The 21,386-nt window shown below is 40.2% G+C and overlaps 1 protein-coding gene across 1 annotated transcript in view; it reads left to right on the plus strand.

The window, feature by feature from the left end:
* Slc22a1 (solute carrier family 22 member 1) overlaps positions 1-14,606 on the plus strand; it is a 28,564-nt gene extending 13,958 nt beyond the window's left edge. The window contains exons 8-11 of the mRNA XM_004869009.4: positions 2,376-2,484; positions 9,724-9,836; positions 11,258-11,357; positions 13,873-14,606. Coding sequence (XP_004869066.2) covers positions 2,376-2,484; positions 9,724-9,836; positions 11,258-11,357; positions 13,873-13,939 — 389 coding nt within the window. The 3' untranslated portion in view covers positions 13,940-14,606. The remainder of the gene's footprint in view (positions 1-2,375; positions 2,485-9,723; positions 9,837-11,257; positions 11,358-13,872) is intronic.
* The last annotated feature ends 6,780 nt before the right edge of the window (positions 14,607-21,386 follow it).

Raw genomic sequence — 21,386 nt, forward strand, 5'->3', positions numbered from 1 at the left:
CCTTTATATATATATATATTATAGATATATTATATATAATATATATTATATATTATATATAATATATATATATATAACTTTTTTTCCCCCAGTACTGGGGATTGAACCCAAGGTCTTCACACTGAGTTATATCCTCAGCTCTCTCAGCCCTCCTTTTTGAAATTTTTAAAGACAGGATGTGGCTAAGTTGCCCAGGCTGGACTTGAACTTTTAATACTCCTGCCTTACCCTTAGAATGCTGTGATTACAGGTGTGCACCACTATGTTTGGCTATTTAAAAATTTAAATTGAGGTATAACAAACATGATGAGCAAGTTGTGAGTGTGTGGCTCAATGAGTTTTGACACGCGTAAATACTTGCATAGCCTGATGTAAAGAGAGGGCAGTTCCAGCACTTCAGATAGCACTTTTGACCCTTCACAATCGATACCCACCCCCAACCACAGCTCCTCTGACCTGTTTCCGCAAATCAGTTCTGCATGTTCCTGAACTGCACGCTCCTGAACTGCACATAAATGGAGCCCCACTGAATGTCCTCTTTCTTTCTGCCTCTCATCATTATGAGAGCCTGTGAAGTTTACACACATTGTCCAGTGAGAATGAAAGTTGTTCCTTAAAAGGAAAATTATTGTGTGGCCTTCAGCGAATGAATATCACACTGTGTGCCCATTCCACCGTGTTGTCCTTTATGTTGTTCCCAGTGTTTATCATCAGGAGTGAAGCTATGGATAACATCCTGTGTGTGTCTTTGGTGGCCACGTATTCTTGCTTCCCTTGGGAACCCACGGATGAGTGCACTTTCTGGGTCCCTGGGAGTACATAAGTTTGGCTTTATTTTTTAACTTGATTTAATTTTTTTAAACTTACTTTAATTCTTTTTCAATAGTCACTGCCTGACAGTTTTCCCAAAGCAGTTGGGCTGTTTCACGCCCCTCCCCCAGTGACACACGAGTATTCCAACAGCCTCACCAACACTGGGTATGGCAAGTTTTTTTAATACCAGCCATTTGGTGAATGTGTAAGCTGGTCTGTAATTCTTACAATCCAAGAGAATCCAAGCTATGTGTAAAGTTAACGCAGATTCCCTTTTGTCAGTTTTCATTTGGGTACATAATTGCCTTTCATGTTTATTGCCTTTGGAAATGTTCGATAAATACCAGGCAGATTTGCTGTTTTCTCCTTTTTTTTTTTATCGCTGTGCTTTGCACTTGTTGGGTTAATGAGTCATTTTGGCAGGCATATGTGCAAGGGACTGTGGAAAATGTCCTGTGAGACCTGTGTTCTCCAGAGCTGGGCTGGAAATAAACTGGGGGCAGGGAGAAGAAAGCTCAGTGTGGGAGGACTGAGCAGACAGGAAAAGGGGCAGAGTGAGTCTGGAATAGATTCTCCCTATTTTGCCTCCAATCCCATTTCTGGACGCCCAGGGAAGATGTCACGAACAGCTGATTTCAGAAATCAACAGCACTAATGCTGGGTAAGAGGGTGCCCTGGCCAGCAGAGCTCAGGCATTGTCCTCCAGCACCCTACATCGCTCCTGCACCCACCACCAGCCCTGGCCCAGTTCTTCTCACATTCTGCCACTGTTGCTCATTCCTTCCAGCAGTGCCCACGGGGACAGGGCTGCCTGGGCCTCCAGCTAGATAAGACCCTCACAGCAGCCTGTGGCCTCACTCCCTGACTCTCCCTCTCTGAAACTATGATGTTTTGGTTGGAAATGAACAGTAGACTGAGGAGTAGGTCAAGGACTACTGCAGAAGGGAGCTGTGTTTGCTATCATACCTCTTATGTTTCAGGCACTGTGCTGGCAATGACACAATTGTATCATCATTAAAACACCAGCTTTTAAATTCTGTGATCCCAGGGGGCTTTTGATGAATATCATTTCTAAATTTCACAGCACCCTATAAGCTGGGTATGATTATTTCCACTTGACAGTTTAGCAAACCAAGGCACAAAGAAGTAGACAGCTTCTGTATGTCTGAACAGCTGGCAGGAGGCAGAGCAGAGATTTAAAAAGTCCGTTCTTTCCTGAGAGGCCGAGGCAGGAGGATCCAAAGTTTTGAGCCCAGCTTGTGCAACTTAGTGACTTAGCAAGACCCTGTCTCAAAATAAAAAGTATAAAAGGGTGGGGCAGGTAGCTCAGTGCAAAGGCCCCAGGTGCCATCTCCAGTATCACCCTCTCCCTTCTGCACAAGGGAGCTTTATCAGGCCCCAAATCTCTTGGGAGTTTACTTATCCAGAAAAGAAAAGATTAGAGAGGAAAATCTTTTAGGCCTTTCCAGCTCTGGCAGTGCAAGCACAATCCTTGGAGCTTCTCTCTGCCCTGGGGAGCAAGGTCCCCTCCCCATGCTCACTGTCCTAGTGCCCCTCTGCAGATCTGCGCTGGCTACAAATCTTGGTGGCTTGTGTTGGCCGGATGGGAACCACCATCATGTTGCAAATGATCTGCCTGGTGAACACCGAGCTGTATCCCACCTTTATCAGGTGAGTGCCTGAATGGGCCTCAGACAGGAAAAGACATTAAAATGTGTTATACATATGTATTGATTCTCCTCAATGAATGTAATCCTCATGTACTAAAGGAGAAGGAAAGAAAAGGCAATGGCCACCAGGCTCAGTGAGGACCAGTGTTTGCAAGATATTTCCTCTAGATACCCTCAGGGAGGATGAACTTGGACATTTGGTATTGTTAAGAACTCTTGCTCAAAGAGGTGGGGCTGGGTATCAAAGAGCTAGGGGACCTGAATTTTAACTATGTGTCTTTAACTAGCACTAACTAGTTGTACCAACTTCAGCGGCTCTGTTGACATCCCTGGCCATCATTTTCTTCAACAGCTGACATTTTGTATAGGGAGAAGCAGTGTTTCCATACACGTGATTCAGGTTAGCCCTTAGATTTGGTACTGAGAATTACTATCCCTGTTTCATGGAAGAAGATGAGGTTTAGAGACCTCATCCAGCTAGAGAGTGGCAGAGCCAGGGCCAGAACTGTATTATTGTTTTGTAATGGAGGAACTTTGTAAAACACTGTGGTAAAATTATGCATAGTACAAAATTTACCATCTTGAACCTTTTAAAACGAATAGTTCAGGAGTATTAGGTACATTCACATTGTATGCCCAATCTCCAGAACTCTTTCATCTTGCAAAACAGAAATTCCGCACGTTCATGTGTTCAACAGCCTCTCACTCCTTCTTCCCCACCAGCCCCAGGCAGTCACCATTTTACTTTCTGCCTCTATGACTTTGACTACTCTAAGAACCTCATGTAAGTGGAATCATACAATATCTGTCTTTTTGTGACTAGCTTATTTTATTTAGCATGATGTCTTCAAGGTTCATCCATGTTGTAGCCTATGACAGAATCACTTTTTGTTAAGTCTGAATAATATTCCACTGTGTGCATATGCCACATTTGTTCAACCACTCATCTGTCTATGGACATTTGGGTTGCTTCCCACTTTTGCCTGTTGTGGACAATGCTACTCTGAACATGGCTGTACATAGATCTCTTGCAAACTCTGTTTTATTTCAGGGATATATCCAGCACTGGAACTGCTGGATCATATGCTAATTCTATTTTTAATTTTTTAAGGAGCCTCCATACTGTTTTCCATAGCAATTGCACCATATTACATTCCCACCAACATTGCATGAGAGTTTCAATTTCTCCACATTCTCATCAACACTTATTTTCTTTTTCTTTCCTCTTTTCAAAGTAGTCATTCAAATGGGTATGAAGTATATCTCATTATGGTTTTCACAATTCTTTTTTTTTTTTTTCAGTACCGGGGATCTAACTCAGGACCTTGTGCTTGCGAGGCAGGCATGGTGCCACTGAGCTAAATCCCTGGCCCATTATGGTTTTGATTTCTGTAATAATTAGTGATGTTGAGCATCTTTTCATGTTTTTGTAGGCCATTTGTGTGTCTTCTTTGGTGAAATGTCTAAGAAAAAAATTTCCCGTTCTTGTGCTGGGTCACATGGGTCATTTGTGGTTGTTGTTGAGTTGTAATACTTTATAAATTCTAGATAATAACACCTTATCAGATATAGAATTTGAAAATATTTTTCTTTCATTCTTTAGGTTGCCTTTTCACTCTCTTGTGTCCTTTGATTTGTAGACATTTTTAACTTTTATATTTTCAATTCATCTCCTTTTACTTTTGTTTTCTATGGTTTTGATATAAAGAACTAATTTTTAAAAGACAAGTATGATAGAGTAAAATCTTTTTCCAAAATGTAGTTTGATGAGTTTTGATGATAAATATATTTAATTCTTTAAGCACTGCCATGATCAGAATAGAGACTATTTCTATTACCCCCAACAAGTTTCTTCATATCTCTTTGCAGTAAGTATCCATCTCTCTACTTCCATCCAGCTCCCAGTAGCCATGCATTTTTATTTCTGTCCCTATAGGTTTGTCTTTTCCAGGCTGTTAATGTAAATTAAATAGACTTAGTGTCTGACTTCTTTCACTTAGCATGATGGGATTTACTTGTCTCATTGCATTTATCAATGGTTAGTTCCTTTTCATTGCAGCATAGTATTTCAAGGCAGAGATATACCACCATGTTTTTCCATTCACTTTTTGAACAATTTCCAGTTTGGGGTGGTTATGATACAGCTGCTATAAATGTTCATATACAGGTCTTTGATTGGACATGTATTAATCTCAGTTGAGTGAAAATTTAGGAGTAAGATTACAGGGGTCATATGATGAGTGTCTGCTTAACTTTACATGAAGCTGTCAAATTGTTTTCCAAAGTAGCTGGATGATTTTCTGTTCCCACCATGTGTGAGGGGTCTAACAGCTCCACATCCTCAGCAGTGTTTGGTATTATTTGTTTTGAGTCATTCTAGAAGATATTTTTATGGCTTTTGTTTATCCTAATCTCTAACAACCTCATGCATCTTTGTATGCATTTCCTGCCATCAGAATCTTAGAAGTCTTGGTGTTCAATGAAGAATGTGTTAATTATAAAAGTAACCACATTATTTGGAGTTTTAAAAATTGCCATTATTTTAATCTGGCCTTTATTAAAATTTGATATATATTACCTTAAATTCTTTTTTTCCTTTATATAAGTTATCTCTTCTCCCTTTGACATTATACCAATGGCTTCTAAGGAACATTTCAGCTCTCCAGTCTCATTTTATACCAGCACAGTACTCTGAGCCCATCAGTAAGCCAGAAGACTCATGACTCTGAGTCACCCTTTCCGTTCTTCTGCCAATTCTTTTATTAAAAGGACATATCTTAGACTCTCATCTGTAAAATAGTTGTTTGGACTGAATACAAAGGGATGAAGGCATTTAGAGAGAAAATCTTTTGCATTGGCAGCTTTGAGGGCATAGTCTAAAATAGCTAGGGTAAACAATTTCATTGTCATGGCCACCAGACCCAGGGGACTGACTCAAACTGACAAAGGTTAGTCAGCTTTGTGTTGCTATAACAAAATACCTGAGATAATCAACTCAATGAGGTGAAAGGTTTATTTTGACTTAAAGGTTTCAGAGGCTTCAGCCCATGGTCACTTGGTGCTCTTGCTTTGGGCCTGTGACAGCACAGTACATCACGGTGGGAGTGTGTGCAGAGGAGGTCTGTTCACCTCATTGTAGCCAGGAAGCAGGGGGGGGGGCGAGGGTGTGGTCCCAATTTTTACTTTAAGGGCACTTCCTCCCTTTAGGTCCCACCTCTTAAAAGTTCACCATCACCCTATAGTGCCATAGGTTGGTGATTAAGCCTTCAATTCCTTGGCCTTTGGGGGACACTGATCCAGACCATAGCAGGTACTAAATGCCTGGTCTTCTATGGTAAAGGCCAAGTAAGCCACCTCTGAGGGGCCCTTGACTTCTCTACAGACAGCATAGGTGATGAGGATTCTCAGGAAGTAGGAAGTAAAGCTGGGTGTTCACAAGTAACTTTAAACCACACCCGCCAACCCACAATTAAGATAGTCAGGCAAGTTCCAGTATTTTAGTCAGTTGAATCAAATGGAAATCACAAAAAGGGAAATAATTTTTGTTACTTTTGAAACACTGCAAATTCAAACAAATACTATTTGAACAATTTTGGCCCTGGTTCTTAGTCACAGGAGGCTTCTGAGTTGAGCAGCTCTCTTCCCTCTAACTCCAGGTAGCACATTTTGTGAGAACACTTGTTTGACTTTCATGCACACTACCCTGTTTGGAAAACTACCTTCCATTTCTATATCCTCATTGTATTATGAGCTCCTTGAAAACAGGAGTCATTCCTCACACTTCTCCACATCTGACAAAACTGTCCTACAGTGGTGCTAACTAGTCCCCAAATGCTTGGAGAATGCATGAATCAATAAAGTGTCCCAAAAGTCTGAATTATAAATAAGGGGTCTACCATTATATCCAAGATCCATTTAAGATACTATAAGTCTGTAAATTAGCTTAGTTGATAATACTTTTTTTTTTTTTTTTTTTGGTACTGGGGATTGAATTTGGGTCCTTGAGCTTCCGAGGCAAATGACAGAACTACTGAGCTAAATCCCCAGGCCAGTTGATAATACTTTATTTTGTTTGGTACCGGGGATTGAACCCGGTCCTTGTGCTTGTGAGGCAGGCAGCAGAACCACTGAGCCAAATCCCCGGCCCCCCAGTTGATAATAATTTAAAAGAAATAGATTCAAAGATTTCAAAGAAGTTTTTAAGGCAAAACATCTTATATTACCCATCTTAAAAAAAATAGACTGGGCTCCTCCAGGTAAAATGAACCATTACCTTTCTACCTATTGGTGGGCCATTGTTTCTTCCTGTAAACCAAGCCCATATTTTCCATAGATTCACAAATTCCCACTACCAAAATCATAAACATTCCAAGCTGCAGACTATAGTATGCCTCTCTTTTATAGACCCTGTCTCTGTTTCTTTGAATGTGTACTTTAAAAATTGTCTAACAAATCCCTTTATGCTTCTTAAAAATATATAAGGAGCCTAGTTCCCTACTTTTTCCAGCTTCTGTGTACTTATCCAACATTTTTCTTTTTTAACATCCACTTTCTTAAAATAGCAAAAATAATCAGGATGTCTTTTTGTTTTGCTCCTTTTGGAAATCCCAAAAAAGCTATTGGAAGAGTAAGGGAGAATGCAAATGTTATATTTAAAATCAGGGTCACCCTAAAAAGACAGTGTTTAAGAAGAAGGGCTTCCTAACACATTGAAGCCTCAGAGGAGGTGAGAGAACTGCAAGAGAGGATGCCTGTGACAGCTAACCTGAGAGAAAGCAGACTACATCTCAGACAGTGTGACCACACTGTAGTGCAGAGTAACAATGGGCATATGAGCTTGGACATTATGAAGCTGTAGTAAAACAGATAGTCAAGGCTGTCAGAGTAATCATGTAAGAATTGCTTGTGTAGCATCACATAGAGAAGTGGGGGCAGTGCTGAGGGTGCATAGTGAAGATTCTGCATTGTCAATCCCATAGATTAGGAATATGAGTGCTTAAAGCATCTAATCACATTCAACCCTAGCTGAAAAGATTATTTCTACTATCTCAGAACATGTCCTGGCCCCTCTCCCACAAACTTCTGAAAGTGGTTGATATGGGAAGAAATCGCAGTATTAAAAGATGAATAATTAAAAAGAAAACCTCAGGAGCCATGCAAACATCATGAAAAAAGGGGGGGAAGGAGAAGGAAAGGCAAATGGCAAAGGAAGACTATTCACTAGAAAAGTACTATCACAATGCAGATGAAAATTGTAATCAAGTATACTACCACAAAATGCAAAGTATTAATGAATCAGTCATGTCTATAAAGTAAGAATTTAAAGCAGAGATACAAGTTCTTGCTTGAAGACTATGTGGCAAGGCAATAGAAGAAATTGAAATTGGCTCAGGAAAGAAACAAAAATGAAAATTTAAAACATTTGGGAAGTGAAAACCAATTTGAAAGCAGTACAAATGAAAACAGATATAGCTAAAAAATAAAAGCAAGATATTTGTTGAACTCCAAGGATGGATTGATCCTTTGTTCTCATTAGTCTCCTTTCCCTTTGTTCTCTGTGTGCCTCCTCTTTCTGGCTATTGAGGTCCTGACATTGCTAGTCAGAGTCTCCAATACAGATTTTTCAAGACTTCCCTCCTGGTTTGACCCCACTTCCAAGGGCCCAGGACTCATATAAGCCAAGATCTTTCTAGACCTACTCCCCTGAAGATGTGTTCTCCTCACAAGTGACAACAGACATGACCCTGGGAGAGGAGAAGTAGAATTGAGATTTAGTGCAGGGAGAACATGTGCTGTTATTTTCATCATTCTTCTAGCAATTCTTTAGGAATTACATGGTTGAAAGCTAAATATCTGACTGTATAATTTCAAAGAGGCATTCTTCATTTACCTGGGCAATGGACATCTCAAACCTATTTCCTCTCTTAGCTCAAGGCTTCTGCTCAGTACCTTGTGAGCTGGTCCATATGTCTCCTCCTGATCCTCCCTGCAGTTTTCACATGGAGTGCTGAGCACTGTACACCCCCTGTTATCTGTAGGTGCTGGTATTTTGTTTATTCTAGGATAAAGTTAGCATTTAGAAAATCGAATTGCTGGTACAATGTCTTAGTTACTTTTCTTGTTGCTGAGACAAGATACCCTACACCCAAAGTTAAAGGAGGAAAGGTTCATTGTAGTTCATAGTTTGTAGAGGTTTCAGTCCATAGTTGACTGGCTCCAAGGCAGAGCGGCATAGCAGAGGGACATCACAAGAGAAACAGTTAATTGTGGGAGGAAATCAGCAAATCAGCAAAGTAGTGAGGAAGCAAGTGACTAGCAGCAAGCAGGAACAGCATCCCTCTTTCTGTCCTTTATATTCTATTCAGGCCACATGCCCTTAGGCTGGGTAGCACTCACACCCAGGGTGGGCCTTCCCATTATCCACACTCAGAACTATGCCAAACCAGGGTTGGAGATTTAGCTCAGTGGTGCTGCTGCCTGCCTTGCAAGGGCAAGGTCCTGGTACCAAAAAAAAAAAAAAGCTGTGTCAAACCCATCACTAGACTAACTTACTAATCACATAGCATTGATCCCAGCATCACACACTTAATGCCAGCACCACACACTCTAGATCCAGCGACCTCTGAAAAACCCCACCTATGACTGCCTGAGGCTTTGGAGGGTATCTAGGAACAAGCCATAACATCCAACCACTATGGAAATCAGTATGGAGATTCCTCAAGAAACTAAAACTAGAAATTCCATTTGATCCAGTTATTCCACTTCTAGATATCTTCCCCAAAGAGTTAAAGACATCACATTTCAGTGATAACATGCATACCTATGCTTATAGCAGCACAATTCATGATAGCTAAATCTTGGAAGCAGTTTGTAAGTCCTTCAGCAGATGAGTAGATGAAGATGTGGTATTTACACACAATGGAGTACTATTCTACAATAAAGAAAGATAAATTTGAATAACTGGTAGGAAAATGGATGCACCTTAAGACCATAATGTTAAGTGAAATAAATCAGTCACACATGCTTAAACATTGCATGGTTTCTCTTACTTGAGGGGGAGAGAAAGGGGATGAAAAAAGGAATTAACATGTATTATTTACATGTAGCATCTCCATATAAGGAATGTAAGCCTTACGTATTGCAAACATGTACTGATAAAAAATAAATTAAATAATACTTTTCAAATGTAAAAAAAATGGAATCATAGAATGTAATCTTTTGGTTGTCTGTATTTTATTAGGGGCCTTGGGATGATGATGTGTTCTTCTCTCTGTGACTTGGGTGGGATCATCACACCCTTCATAGTCTACAGGCTGATGGAAGTTTGGCAAGCCTTGCCCCTCATTTTGTTTGGTAAGACTTCAAGAGAATTGACTATGTCTTCTTTCCAGCCTGGTGGTGGGTATGGTGTGAGAACTCAACAGCTGCTTGTTGAATGAATGTTGAGGAAGGAGCACGCTCTCCACTTGTCTCCTGGCTCAGTCTGTCTTGTTCCTTGGGAAAGACATAATGCCATGCCTAGGAAGTAGTCAGAGATTTACATCCTCTAGCTTCAGAATCCAACAATTCATCCTACAGGATAGAATCAGACAGACATTTGGGCACAGCCTATTTTCTTATGTATTTGATTGCTAACTCTGGTACATCCAGCTGGAGGTGTAAAGATGCTGAATTATCACCTGTCTTCTGCTTCTGGATCTCAAATATTGAGGACAGACCCAGGAAACAATGGAAATCCAAGTTCTGTATCAGATTTATTTCTGTCAAAGCTAGTGAAAGAGAAGAGGACTGCTATTTCTTTCTCTAAACCTAGATTGTGGGACCTCTATGTCCATCTTTCCCACTTGGTAGAGGGTAAAATGAATGGTTCTGTGTAGGAATCTGCCATGGATGGTACAGGTGAATGCTAGAGGAAGAAGAGGGTGGGAGGAAGAGAGGAAGAGAGAAAGGAAGGATGGACTGTGGGGAGAAAGATAGGGGAAAGAAGTTGGGGGAGGACAGCAGGAGAAAGTGAGGGAGGGGTGAAATAAGAGCGATCCTCACTGCCCACATGTATATTGGCTGTGCTCTATATTTACCTGTGTGTCTACATCAATATCTACCTATTGTAACTAGCCAAAATTTTGTTTCATATTGTTCTTGAGGTACCTGAATCAACTTCCCCTAATTCTTTTCTTTGGGGGAGGTACTTGAGTTCAAACCAGTGCTTTTGCATTGAACTACATCCCCAGCCCTTTTCTTTTCTTCCTTCCTTCCTTCCTTTCTTTCTTTTCTTTCTTTCTCTCTCTCTCTCTCTCTCTCTCTCTCTCTCTCTCTCTCTCTCTCTCTCTCTCTCACCAGGGATCGAACTCAGGACCTTCTGTTTGTAAGGCAGGTGGTGGCACCACTGAGCTAAATCCCCGGCCCCCCACCCCTTTTCTTATTTTTATTTTGAGTCAGAGTTTCACTAAGTTGCTAAATTTCCCAGCTGGGCTCAAATTTGTGATCCTCCTGCCTCAGCCTCCCAGAGTGCTGGGATTGTAGGTATGTGCTACCATGCCCAGCTTACATCCCTTAATTCTTAAACATTTGTAGAAGTAAAATGAAAGCAATGTTTTCTTATGCTGGCATTTCCCCAGTTGTTCCATTGGTTTCATTTTCTACCTAAATGTTCCTGATAATTAAAAAAATTTCTCCCATCTTCCATATGTTATCTGGACGCTCACTGCAGTCACTTCTGCACACGGTATTGGCCATGCTCTGATGGCTCTGTGTGCAATCTGTTTCATTTGAAGGGGTGCTGAGCCTGACTGCTGGAGGAATGACGCTGCTTCTTCCAGAGACCAAGGGGGTCTCTCTGCCTGAGACCATTGAGGATGCTGAGAATCTCCAGAGGTGAAGCCCTGGGTGCTGGGGTGGGCACCCCAGGCTCCCCATTTCCCCAATTTCAAGGTTTAGGAGAGCATTATAAATATTTGTATATCTTGGTCTTACTGCCAGACAGCTGTGAATGGAAACAAAATTCAATAGCCCTTGACTATATGTCAAAGAAGAAGATGGTAGGAACCTGTGTGCATCTGTCAGCGATGTGGCGGTTGGGCACCAAGACCACAGAGAATTAAAAACTGAGTTGACAGCATCTTAAAATCCACCTCCTGACCTGCTAGTAATGGTTGGTTCAGATTCTTTAGTGACTTTCTTCATAAAGAATGGCTTAATATCACCATTCTTGTGACAGAGAGTATGCTTTAGTGGGGTTTCAGGTTCTACAAAGTGCCTGTGAGGCCACCTCTGCAGCCCTTTCCAGGCTCAGTTCTTTAGTTCCAGTGTGCATGTCCCTGTGCATAAACAGAATGACCTTCAGGGTCACAAAGACCTGGGTTTAAATTCACACATGGCCCAGTGATTTGGGGAATGTTATGAATCCTTCATAGACTCTATTTCCTTGTCTTTATGTAGCCACAGTAAAATTTAATTTAGAAGGTTGCTGTGAAAGTTCCTTGAACTCACATGGGTGACTGTTATTAATCCATTGCTAGGCACCTAGTAGGTGCTCAGTCCATCTCAGATTTCTCCGTTCTTCTTGCAAATTCTTTGGTTTCCTCAGTGATTCTCAAAATTTAGTGTTCAGAAGAATCACAAAGGAAACTGGCAAAACTGTAGATTCCTTGGTTTTTTAATTAGTTAATGAAAGTGGTACCCAGGAATCTGTTTGAAAAAGTTTGGCCAGTGATGGTTATAAAGATAGGTGTTCTATGAGGCTCACTTTGAGAAATTCTTTGTGTCTCGGGACACGTTAGGGACACTAACTATACACATATTTTCCAGTTGTTGATTTCCTTGTTTTGGGTTCCAAATGATAGAAATATGTAGCTAATGTACTATCTAATTTACATTTATTTCTTTGTACTTTGTTAATATGCACTTGATGATCTTTTAAGATGCTTTGTTTAATACTTCATAACCACCCCTGCCCTGCTCAGGGAGGCCAGATGCTCCTGTTCTGAGCCTGATGCCCAAGATCCTCTGCTCTCAACAGAACTCTTCATGTTGTATTATAATCGATTGTTTCATCATCTTTACCACTATATGAAGTGTGATAAAAAATACAGTGCATGTTTAAATTTTAAAAAATATTACAATAGAAGACACATTGCCTTTAATCCCCCTTTAAATACTCTCCCTCATTTGAAACATTTACCCAATCGTTCTTGCCACTCTCTGAGGCAGTTCTGGAAGTCCTCTTTCATGAATGTCAGTCACACTGTTGCGGCTTCCTCAGTGACCTCAATAATTCAAAATGTTGATCTTTCATGGTCATTTTGACTTTGGGGAAGAGCGAGAAGTCACATAGTGTCAGACTCAGTGAACAGAGTGAGTGAGTACATACTCTAATGTTTTTATGAGTCTGCCTTTCCATTGGATAGCATTTGGCAGCAGCATTCACTGTATTTTTCAGTATAGCTTGTAAAGATGCTTATGAAAGGAGACTCCCAGGACTGCATCAGAAAGTGGCAAGAATGATGGGATATAAGTATGGTTGAACTGAAGAGTGTTTTGAGGGGGATTACTGTTTGAGTGTCTTACTGTTATAAACTTAAAATTTAAACATTTATTGTGTATTCGGATCACACCTCGTAATATTCCTTAAGTAGCAAGCTGTCCATGGCCACAGAGATAATTTCTATCACTCCTTCTTCCCTATTTTCTGAGGAAACAATGGGGAAATGGGACAATGGGATATAGTCTGGACACTGGCCAGCCTTTATGGAACACTTGCTCTGTGCTTCCTCACTGCACCTTCTCACCTCAGCCTCTCAAAACACCATGCAGCAGCTACTATTGTTATTGTACCCATTCTACAAATTAAGGAAATGATGACAGGTTCCCTGAAAGTCACCAGATTCAAAATGGAATGTTGACTATAAAATTCCTGAGTTAGGAAGCAACTGGATATGTGTGCCACCTCAGGGGTCTGCAAAGCAGAGTAAATATATCTGGCCCTGGGGCTTGATGGTCTCTCTTGCCACCACAATTCTGCCCCCATTGCAGAAAATAGCCCAAGCCAATAAGCGGATGAGTGTGTCTGGACTCTAGTAAAATTTTATTTATTTACATCGAAGTTTGATTTGATTTGATTTTTCAAGTGTCATGAAATATTTTAATTTTTTCACCTATTTAAATATTTTTAAAAGTTCTCATAGATCATATGAGAATAGGCCATAACCCAGAGGTGGACATGGGCTGTGGTTTGCTCACCCCTATTACCCCTATTTTTCCTTGTTCTTTGCTATCTTTGCTCTCTGTTTTGGGATACTTCTGCATAAAAATTTGTAACAAGTTTCTCAGTTAAAGTGTTGATTGCTTACTGACTGATGTCAACTAAAATTTTTATTCCTGGTTGCTACAGGAAAGCGAAGCCCAAAGAAAACACAATTTACCTCCAGGCCCAAACATCTGAATGCAAAGGCACCTGAGAGCTGCTTTACTAGGAGCTGAACAGAAGAGATGAAGAGGGATTTATCATTCAAAAAAACTCCCAGAGATCTTTGCTTTTCTGTATTCTTCCTCATACTTGCTTGCCCCAAATTAATCTCAATCCTAAAGAATTATCTGAATGTGCTTTGTCTTGACTTGTTTTATTTCTTAAGCGCCCCAAATCTCTATCTTTTATCTGCTCTAGTGAGAGCTGGTGTTTCCGTTGGTATCAAGTACAGTAATTAATTACATAAAGTACTTTGGAGATCAAATAGAAATTAAATACTGTTACCAAAAAGGTCCCCATAACTGTTTTCCTAAAATGGTCTTGTTAATTTACTGTCTGGAAGAAAATTCCTTTACATTTGCAGAAATCTGAGTTGGTAAAAGCATTTCAATTTGTAGATTGCTTGGTGGCCCTTGGTTTATAAACATGGTGGCTCTTCCAGCAAACTGTATTTCAGTTGAGTTTAAATAAAGTGATGGAAGAAAACATGATCCCCCTTTGAAGACCATTTTAGGAGGGATGTTTCATCCACCTATGTTCCAGGAGTATGTTACTCTATGTCACTCTTGGATTTGGTTCTTAATGGTGATTCTAGAAGATGAACTCATATGCTAACTGTGAAATATCATAATAAATACATCAAAAAATGTTCACTTTTACCATGAGTCATGTGCTTCTTGAACACCACATAGTGATCTTATTATTGAAGGAAACAAAAAACTTTTTTAAAAAAATTGCTTTACCTGTAAGATAAACCACAAAGACAACGTACCAGGCAGTCCTCAGAAGTTCCTACTGTGAATTGGAGGCCTGATCCAGCTAAGGTAAGTGATGAGCACAGGCTGAAGGGCCTGAGATGGAAAGCTGGAAGGGAGCAGCACTTTGGGCTTCCTTTGAGAAGGGACAGGGCCTGAGGTGGAGCTCAGTGGGAAAATGCTTGCCTGGAGAGAGGGAGGAAAAGCCGGAGGGAGAGGGAGAGAGAATAGGTATTGCAACTTGGAAAACAAGTAATCCTTGAAAAAGAAAAAGAAAAGAAAAAGAAAAAGAAAGGACCTTGTCTTCTTAATCTTCTTAATTCTGGACACACAGTGAATCTAGTGCTTCCCTTCAGCTTCTCTGTAGCAAAACTTTCAACTGTGTCTAACACTTTTGATCATAACAATGACACCTTGCTGGTAAAAAGTATGCAAATTACAGTCTTTGAAGAGTGTTTTTCAAATATGCACTAAAATGTTCTATCTAACCTTTCTTAGCATCACCTGAGAAACGCTTTTACCAAAGATCATTAGCAGCACCATCCTCCCCACCCCCAACTTCTTTCTGTTCTACAGACCCGTAGGAACAGTGCAGAGCATGCAGGTTCTTGTGAGTATGGTGGAGGGCAGTGATACTGACTTAGAAAACACAGTAGGTTGGGTCTCAGCAAGGTCCATCTGAACAGTTGAATGGTGGGTCTCAGGAGGCAGTGTCCACCAGGAAGGTCTGTCCATGGCATGGTCTCTAGGGGAAGATAGCCTGTGATCCCAGCAGCCTGGGAGGCTGAGGCAGAGGATAGCAAAGTGACTTAGTGAGATCTTGTTTCAAAAAAAATTTTTTTTTTTGGTATTAAATTCTTTTATGGGTACATTGTAGGTATACAACACAATTACATTTCTCATTGGGAATTGTACCTTTACATAAAGCATCTTGGTTCTTCATTTTCCCCATTCCTAGCCCTCCCTTCACCCCCTCCACCCTTCCCTATTTATAAAGACTTTATTTCCATTTGTTCCATTTCTCATCATTTTTCCTTTCCCTTCTTTCCTTTCCCCTGCCCCTCCCACTACCCCTAACCCTTTGGACCTCTTCTTCCTATTTTACATTATCGATTATTCATTCTAATCATTGGTACATTTTAGGTATACAATATAATGACAGTCATCATTGGAAATCTGCACCTTTACATAGTCTCTCTTGGTTCTTATTTTTTACCCTTGCCCAGCCCTCCCTTCAACCCCTCCAGTCCTCCCTATTTACAAAGATTTTTTTCCTATTTTTCCATTTTCTCATATTAATCCCATTCCCTTCTATCCTTTCCCCTAGCCCTCCCACTTCCTTCCCCTTTGCCCCTTTTCTTCCTATTTCACATGACCTATTATACATTTAGTCCTTATTTACACTGTCAGTTTCTCACACCAGAGAAACTATTTGGTATTTACACATGTGTGTCCTATTTATTTCACTTAAGAGTATCACCTCAATGTGCATCCACTTAGCTATAAATGTCTCTAATTTCTCATTTTTTATGGCTGAGTAGTACTCCATTTTATAAAAAAACCCCAAATTTTCTTTATGCAGTCTCCAGTTGATGGGCATTTGGGCTGTTTCCAAGTTTTAGCTATTACAAACTGTGCTGCTATGAACATGGGTGCACATATATCGCTGTGGTATGATTCTTTTAATTCTTTGGGGAAGATCCCCAGCAGTGGAATAGTGGGGTCAAATGGGACTTCCAGTCCTAGTTCTTTGAGGTATCTCCATACTGATTTCCACAGTGGTTGCATCAGTCTACACTCCCACCAGCTGTGGAGCAGGGTTCCTCTTTCCCCACAGCCCCGCCAGCATTTGTTATTGGTTGATTTCATGATAGCAGCCATTCTTTCTGGAGTGAAGTGGAATCTCAGCATTGTTTTCATTTGCATCTCTCGAATGACCAGTGATGTTGAACATTTTTTCATGTATTTATTTGCTATTTCTACTTCTTTATCTGAGAAATGTCTGTTCATTTCAGCTGCCCATTTTTGGATTGGGTCTTTAAATTTGGGAGGTCTGATCTTTTTAAGTTCTTTATAGATTCAAGATAGTAGACCTTTGTCTGAGGAAGAGCAGGTGAAGATTTTTTCCCACATTGTGGGTTGTCTCTTCACACTGCTGGTGGTTTCTTTTGCTGTGCACAAGCCTTTTAATAAGAAGAGATCTCATTTGTTGATTGTTTGTGCTAGTTCACATGCAACTGAGGTTTTGTTCATAAAATCTTTTCCTACACCAATGTCTTCAAGGGTTCTACTTAACCTCTGTTCCAACTGGTTCAGAGTTTCTATTTTAATATTTAGATCTTTAATCCATTTTGATTTTAGTTTAGTGCATGGTGAGAGATATAGGTGTAGTTTTAATCTTTGGCAAGTTGAAGCCCAATTTTTCCAGCTCCATTTATTAAAGAGGCTATCTTTCCTCCAGTGAGGGTGTTTGGCTCCTTTGTTGAAGATGAGATGGCTGAGTGTGTCTGGCGTTGTTTCTGCATCTTCTAGTCTGTTCCACTGGTCCTCAAGTCTGTTTCTTTGCCAGTACCATGCTGTTTTTATCACAGTAGCTTTGTAGTATAGTTGCAGGTTGGGGATTGTGATACCCCCTGCCATGCCTCTGTTACCTAGAATTGGTTTTGCTATTCTGGGTCTCTTCTTGCTCCAAATGAATTTTTGGATTGTTTTCTTGAGGTCTATGAAGTATGCTGCTGGGATCTCAAGTGGAATTGCATTAAATCTATATAGCAGTTTTGGAAGTATGGCCATTTTCACTATATTAATCCTTCCTACCCAGGAGCATGGGATGTCTGTCCATTTTCTGATATCATCTTCAATCTCTCTTTTCAGAATCACATAGTTTTCAGAGAAGAGGTCCTTGATTTCTTTCGTTAGGATGATTCCTAGGTACTTCAGTTTTTTGGATGCTATTGTGAAAGGAATTATTTGCCCTATTTCTCTCTCAATGAGTCTGTCATTGGTGTAGAGGAAAGCTATTGATTTTTGTGTGTTAACCTTGTAACCAGCTACTTGACTGAATTTGGTTATTAAGTCTAGAAGACTTTTGGTGGAGTTCTTGGGGTCTTCTATATAGAGTATCATGTCATCTGCAAATAATGACAATTTGACTTCTTCATTTCCTATCTTTATTCCTTTTATTTCTTTCTCTTGTCTAATTGCCGTGGCTAATGTTTCCAGAACTATATTGAACAAGAGTGGTGATAGTGGACATCCTTGTCTTATTCCTGATTTTAGTGTGAAGGATTTCAGTTTTTGACCATTTAGTATGATACTGGCTGTTGGTTTTTCATGATGGCTTCTATCAGTTTGAGGTAGAGACCATCTATTCCAATTTTTTGTAGGGTTTTTATCATAAATGCATATTGGATTTTGTCACATGCTTTTTCTGCCTCTATGGAGATAATCATATGGTTTTTGTCCTTGGCTCTATTGATATAGTGTATTACATTAATTGATTTTCATATATTGAACCATCCCTGCATCCCTGGGATGAATCCCACTTGATGAGGGTGTATGATCTTCTTGATGATCTTCTGCATTCTGTTTGCCAGTATCTTATTAAGGATTTTTGCATCTATGTTCATTAGTGAGATTGGCCTATAGTTCTCCTTTTCAGTTGGGTCTTTCTCTGCTTTGGGGATCAAGGTGATGCTTGCTTCCAGGAATGAATTTGGGAGTGTTGCTTCCCTTTCAATTTCACTGAAGTGTTTAAACAGTAGTGGCAGCAGTTCCCCTCTAAATGTCTTGTAGAATTCAGCAGTGAAGCCATCGGGCCCAGGCTTTTCTTAGTTGATAAGTTTTTAATTACATTTTCAATTTCATTGGTTGATATTGGGTTGTTCAGAATTTTTAGGTCTTCTTCGTTCAACTTTGGTAATTCATATGTATCTAGGAATCTGTCCATTTCTTCTGTGTTGTCCATCTTATTGGTGTATAGGCTCTGGAAGTAGGTATTGATGATCCTCTGGATTTCTGCTGGATCTGTTGTAATTTTGCCCTTTTCATTCCTAATTGCATGGATTTGGGCCTTTTCTTTCCTTTTTCTGACAAGGCTGGCTAAAGGCTTGTCAATTTTGTTGATTCTTTTGAAGAACCAACTCTTGGCTTCATTGATTTTTTGTATCGTTCTCTTAGTCTCCATTGCATTGATTTCTCCTCTGATCTTTATAATTTCCTCCCTTGTATGAGCTTTGAGGTTGTCCTGCTCTTCTTTTTCTAGAAGCTTGAGGTTCAGCATCAGGTTGTTTAATTGGGCTCGTTCTGTTTTCCTAATATGTGTATTCACTGCTATGAATTTCCCTCGTAAGACTGCTTTCATTGTGTCCCATAGATTCCGATATGTTGTATTGTCATTGTCATTGAATTGAAGGAACTATCTGATTTCTTCTTTAATTTCCTCAGTGACCCATTGGTTATTCAGAAGTGTTTTGTTCAATTTCCACGTGTTTATGAAAGTTTTTGAGTTTGTTTTGCTATGGAGCTCCAATTTCATCGCACTATGGTCTGATAATATACAGGGGATAACTTCAATTCCTTTGCACTTACTTAAACATATTCTATGTGTGAGTATGTGGTCTATTTTGGAGAATGACCCAAGTGCAGCTGAGAAGAATGTGTATTCTGATTTTGTGGGGTGGAAGACTCTGTAAACATCTGTTAAGTTCATTTGTTCAAGAGTTCGATTGAGTTGTAGTATTTCATTACTTATTTTTAGTCTAGTTGATCTATCTAATTGTGACAGTGGGGTGTTGAGGTCCCCCACTACAATTGTATTAGTGCATATATGACTTTTCATGTCCTTTAGTATTTGTTTTATATAGTTGGGTGCACTAGTGTTTGGTGCATAGATATTTATGATTGTCATCTCTTCCTCTTGGATTCTTCCCTTTACAAGGATGTAGTGTCCTTCTTCATCTCTCTTAATCAGTGTTGGTTTGAAATCTACTTGATCTGCCAAGAGGATAGATACTCCTGCTTTTTTTTTGGTTCCTGTCACATGGAGTATTGTTTTCCACCCTTTAACTTTCAGTCTATGAGTTTCCTTTTGAATGAAGTGTGTTTCTTGTATGCAGCATATTGTTGGATTTTGCTTCTTGACCCATTCTGCCAGTCTATTTCTTTTGATTGGTGAATTGAGACCATTAATGTTGATGATTATAACAGAAGCGTATTGACATGTCATTGCCATGACTTTTTCTTTTTGTTGGGTTCTCCCCCTTTCCATTTAATTTCTTGTCATGCCAGATAGGTTCATTCTGCTTTGCTTCCTGGGGTTGTGATCCTCCATGTCTGTTCCTAGGATATTGTGTGAAATTCTTTGGAGTGCTGGTTTGGTATTCACGAAGTTCCTAAGGTGCTCTTTGTCATGAAAGTATCTTATTTCTCCATCCATTTTGAAAGATAGTTTTGCAGGGTACATCAATCTGGGTTGGAGGCTGTTTTCTTTTAGGGCTTGGAATATGTCACTCCAAGCTCTTCTTGTCTTGATGGTTTGTGTTGAGAAGTCTGCTGTGATTCTGATGGGCTTTCCTTTGTATGTGATTTGTTTCTTTTCTCTGACTGCTTGGAGAACTTTGTTCTTCTGTAGTGTTTCTGGAATCTTAACAATTATATGCCTATGTGTAGATTTTTTGTTTTTTGATCAAGGCTATTTGGAGTCCTATATGCCTCACTTATCTGTATGTCAAGCTCTTTTCCCCTGCTTGGGAAGTTTTCTGCCATTATTTCTGTGAAGAGATTTTTTTATGTCATCTCCACTCTCTCCTGTTTCTTCATTGAGCCCAATCAGTCTTATGTTATTCTTTTTTGCATCGTCTAGCAGCTGCTGGTTTGATTTCTCATGTTCCCTTATAATTTTGAAGCAATTTTTCTTTTCCTGGTCACTAATTGCAATCTTATCTTCTATATCTGAAATTCTGTCCTCACATTGGCTCATTCTGCTGTGTAGACTTTCAGTGGAGTTTTTCATGTCCTGGAAATCTATTTGCATCTGTTTTATGGATTCCATTTGTTTTTTATGTTGGGATTCCATCATGTTCCTGAGCTCCTCTCTAGATTTATTAATCATGTCTTGCACTAGGGGCACAATTTCTCCTGTTATCTGAGAAATTATTTCTGATTTCATTTTTTCCAGATCCCCTTTTGTTGCCAGTTCAGTGTGTCCAGGTGGTTGAGTATCAGAGTGTTCCATCTCATTTCCCTTTGGAGTTGGTGTAGGTGATCTGGTAGTCTGGTTTTGAGACTTATGTAAGTGTTTTCTCATTTCAACTGGGGCAGGAGGCTGTTAGTGCCTGCATGGATTACCTCCTCTAAGCTGGGTGAGGTGGGCCAGGGGCTGCGAGCGGTGGTAGGGATGGTGACCCAAAAGCCCTTTCCTGTGGGCTGGGAGCAGCAGGAGGGATGGTGGCTGGGAAGCCCCTTCCTCTGGACCAGGAGCAGTGGGATTGTGGGTCAGAAGCCCCTCTCTCTGGGCCGGGAGTGGTTGGAGGGATGGTGGCCTGGAAGCCCCTTCCTCTGGGCCAGGAGCAGTGGGACAACGGCTCAGAAGCCCCTACCTCTGGGCTGGGAACAGCGGGACTCAGTACCTTGGTCTGGTGGTCTGGTGTCCTCTGCATCTTTGCAGTCATCAAAAATTTTTTT

This window comes from Heterocephalus glaber, unplaced genomic scaffold, assembly GCF_053883595.1.
Source record: "Heterocephalus glaber isolate CG9 unplaced genomic scaffold, H.glaber_assembly_v1.0 deba00001523, whole genome shotgun sequence".
Classification (NCBI taxonomy): Eukaryota; Metazoa; Chordata; class Mammalia; order Rodentia; family Bathyergidae; genus Heterocephalus; species Heterocephalus glaber.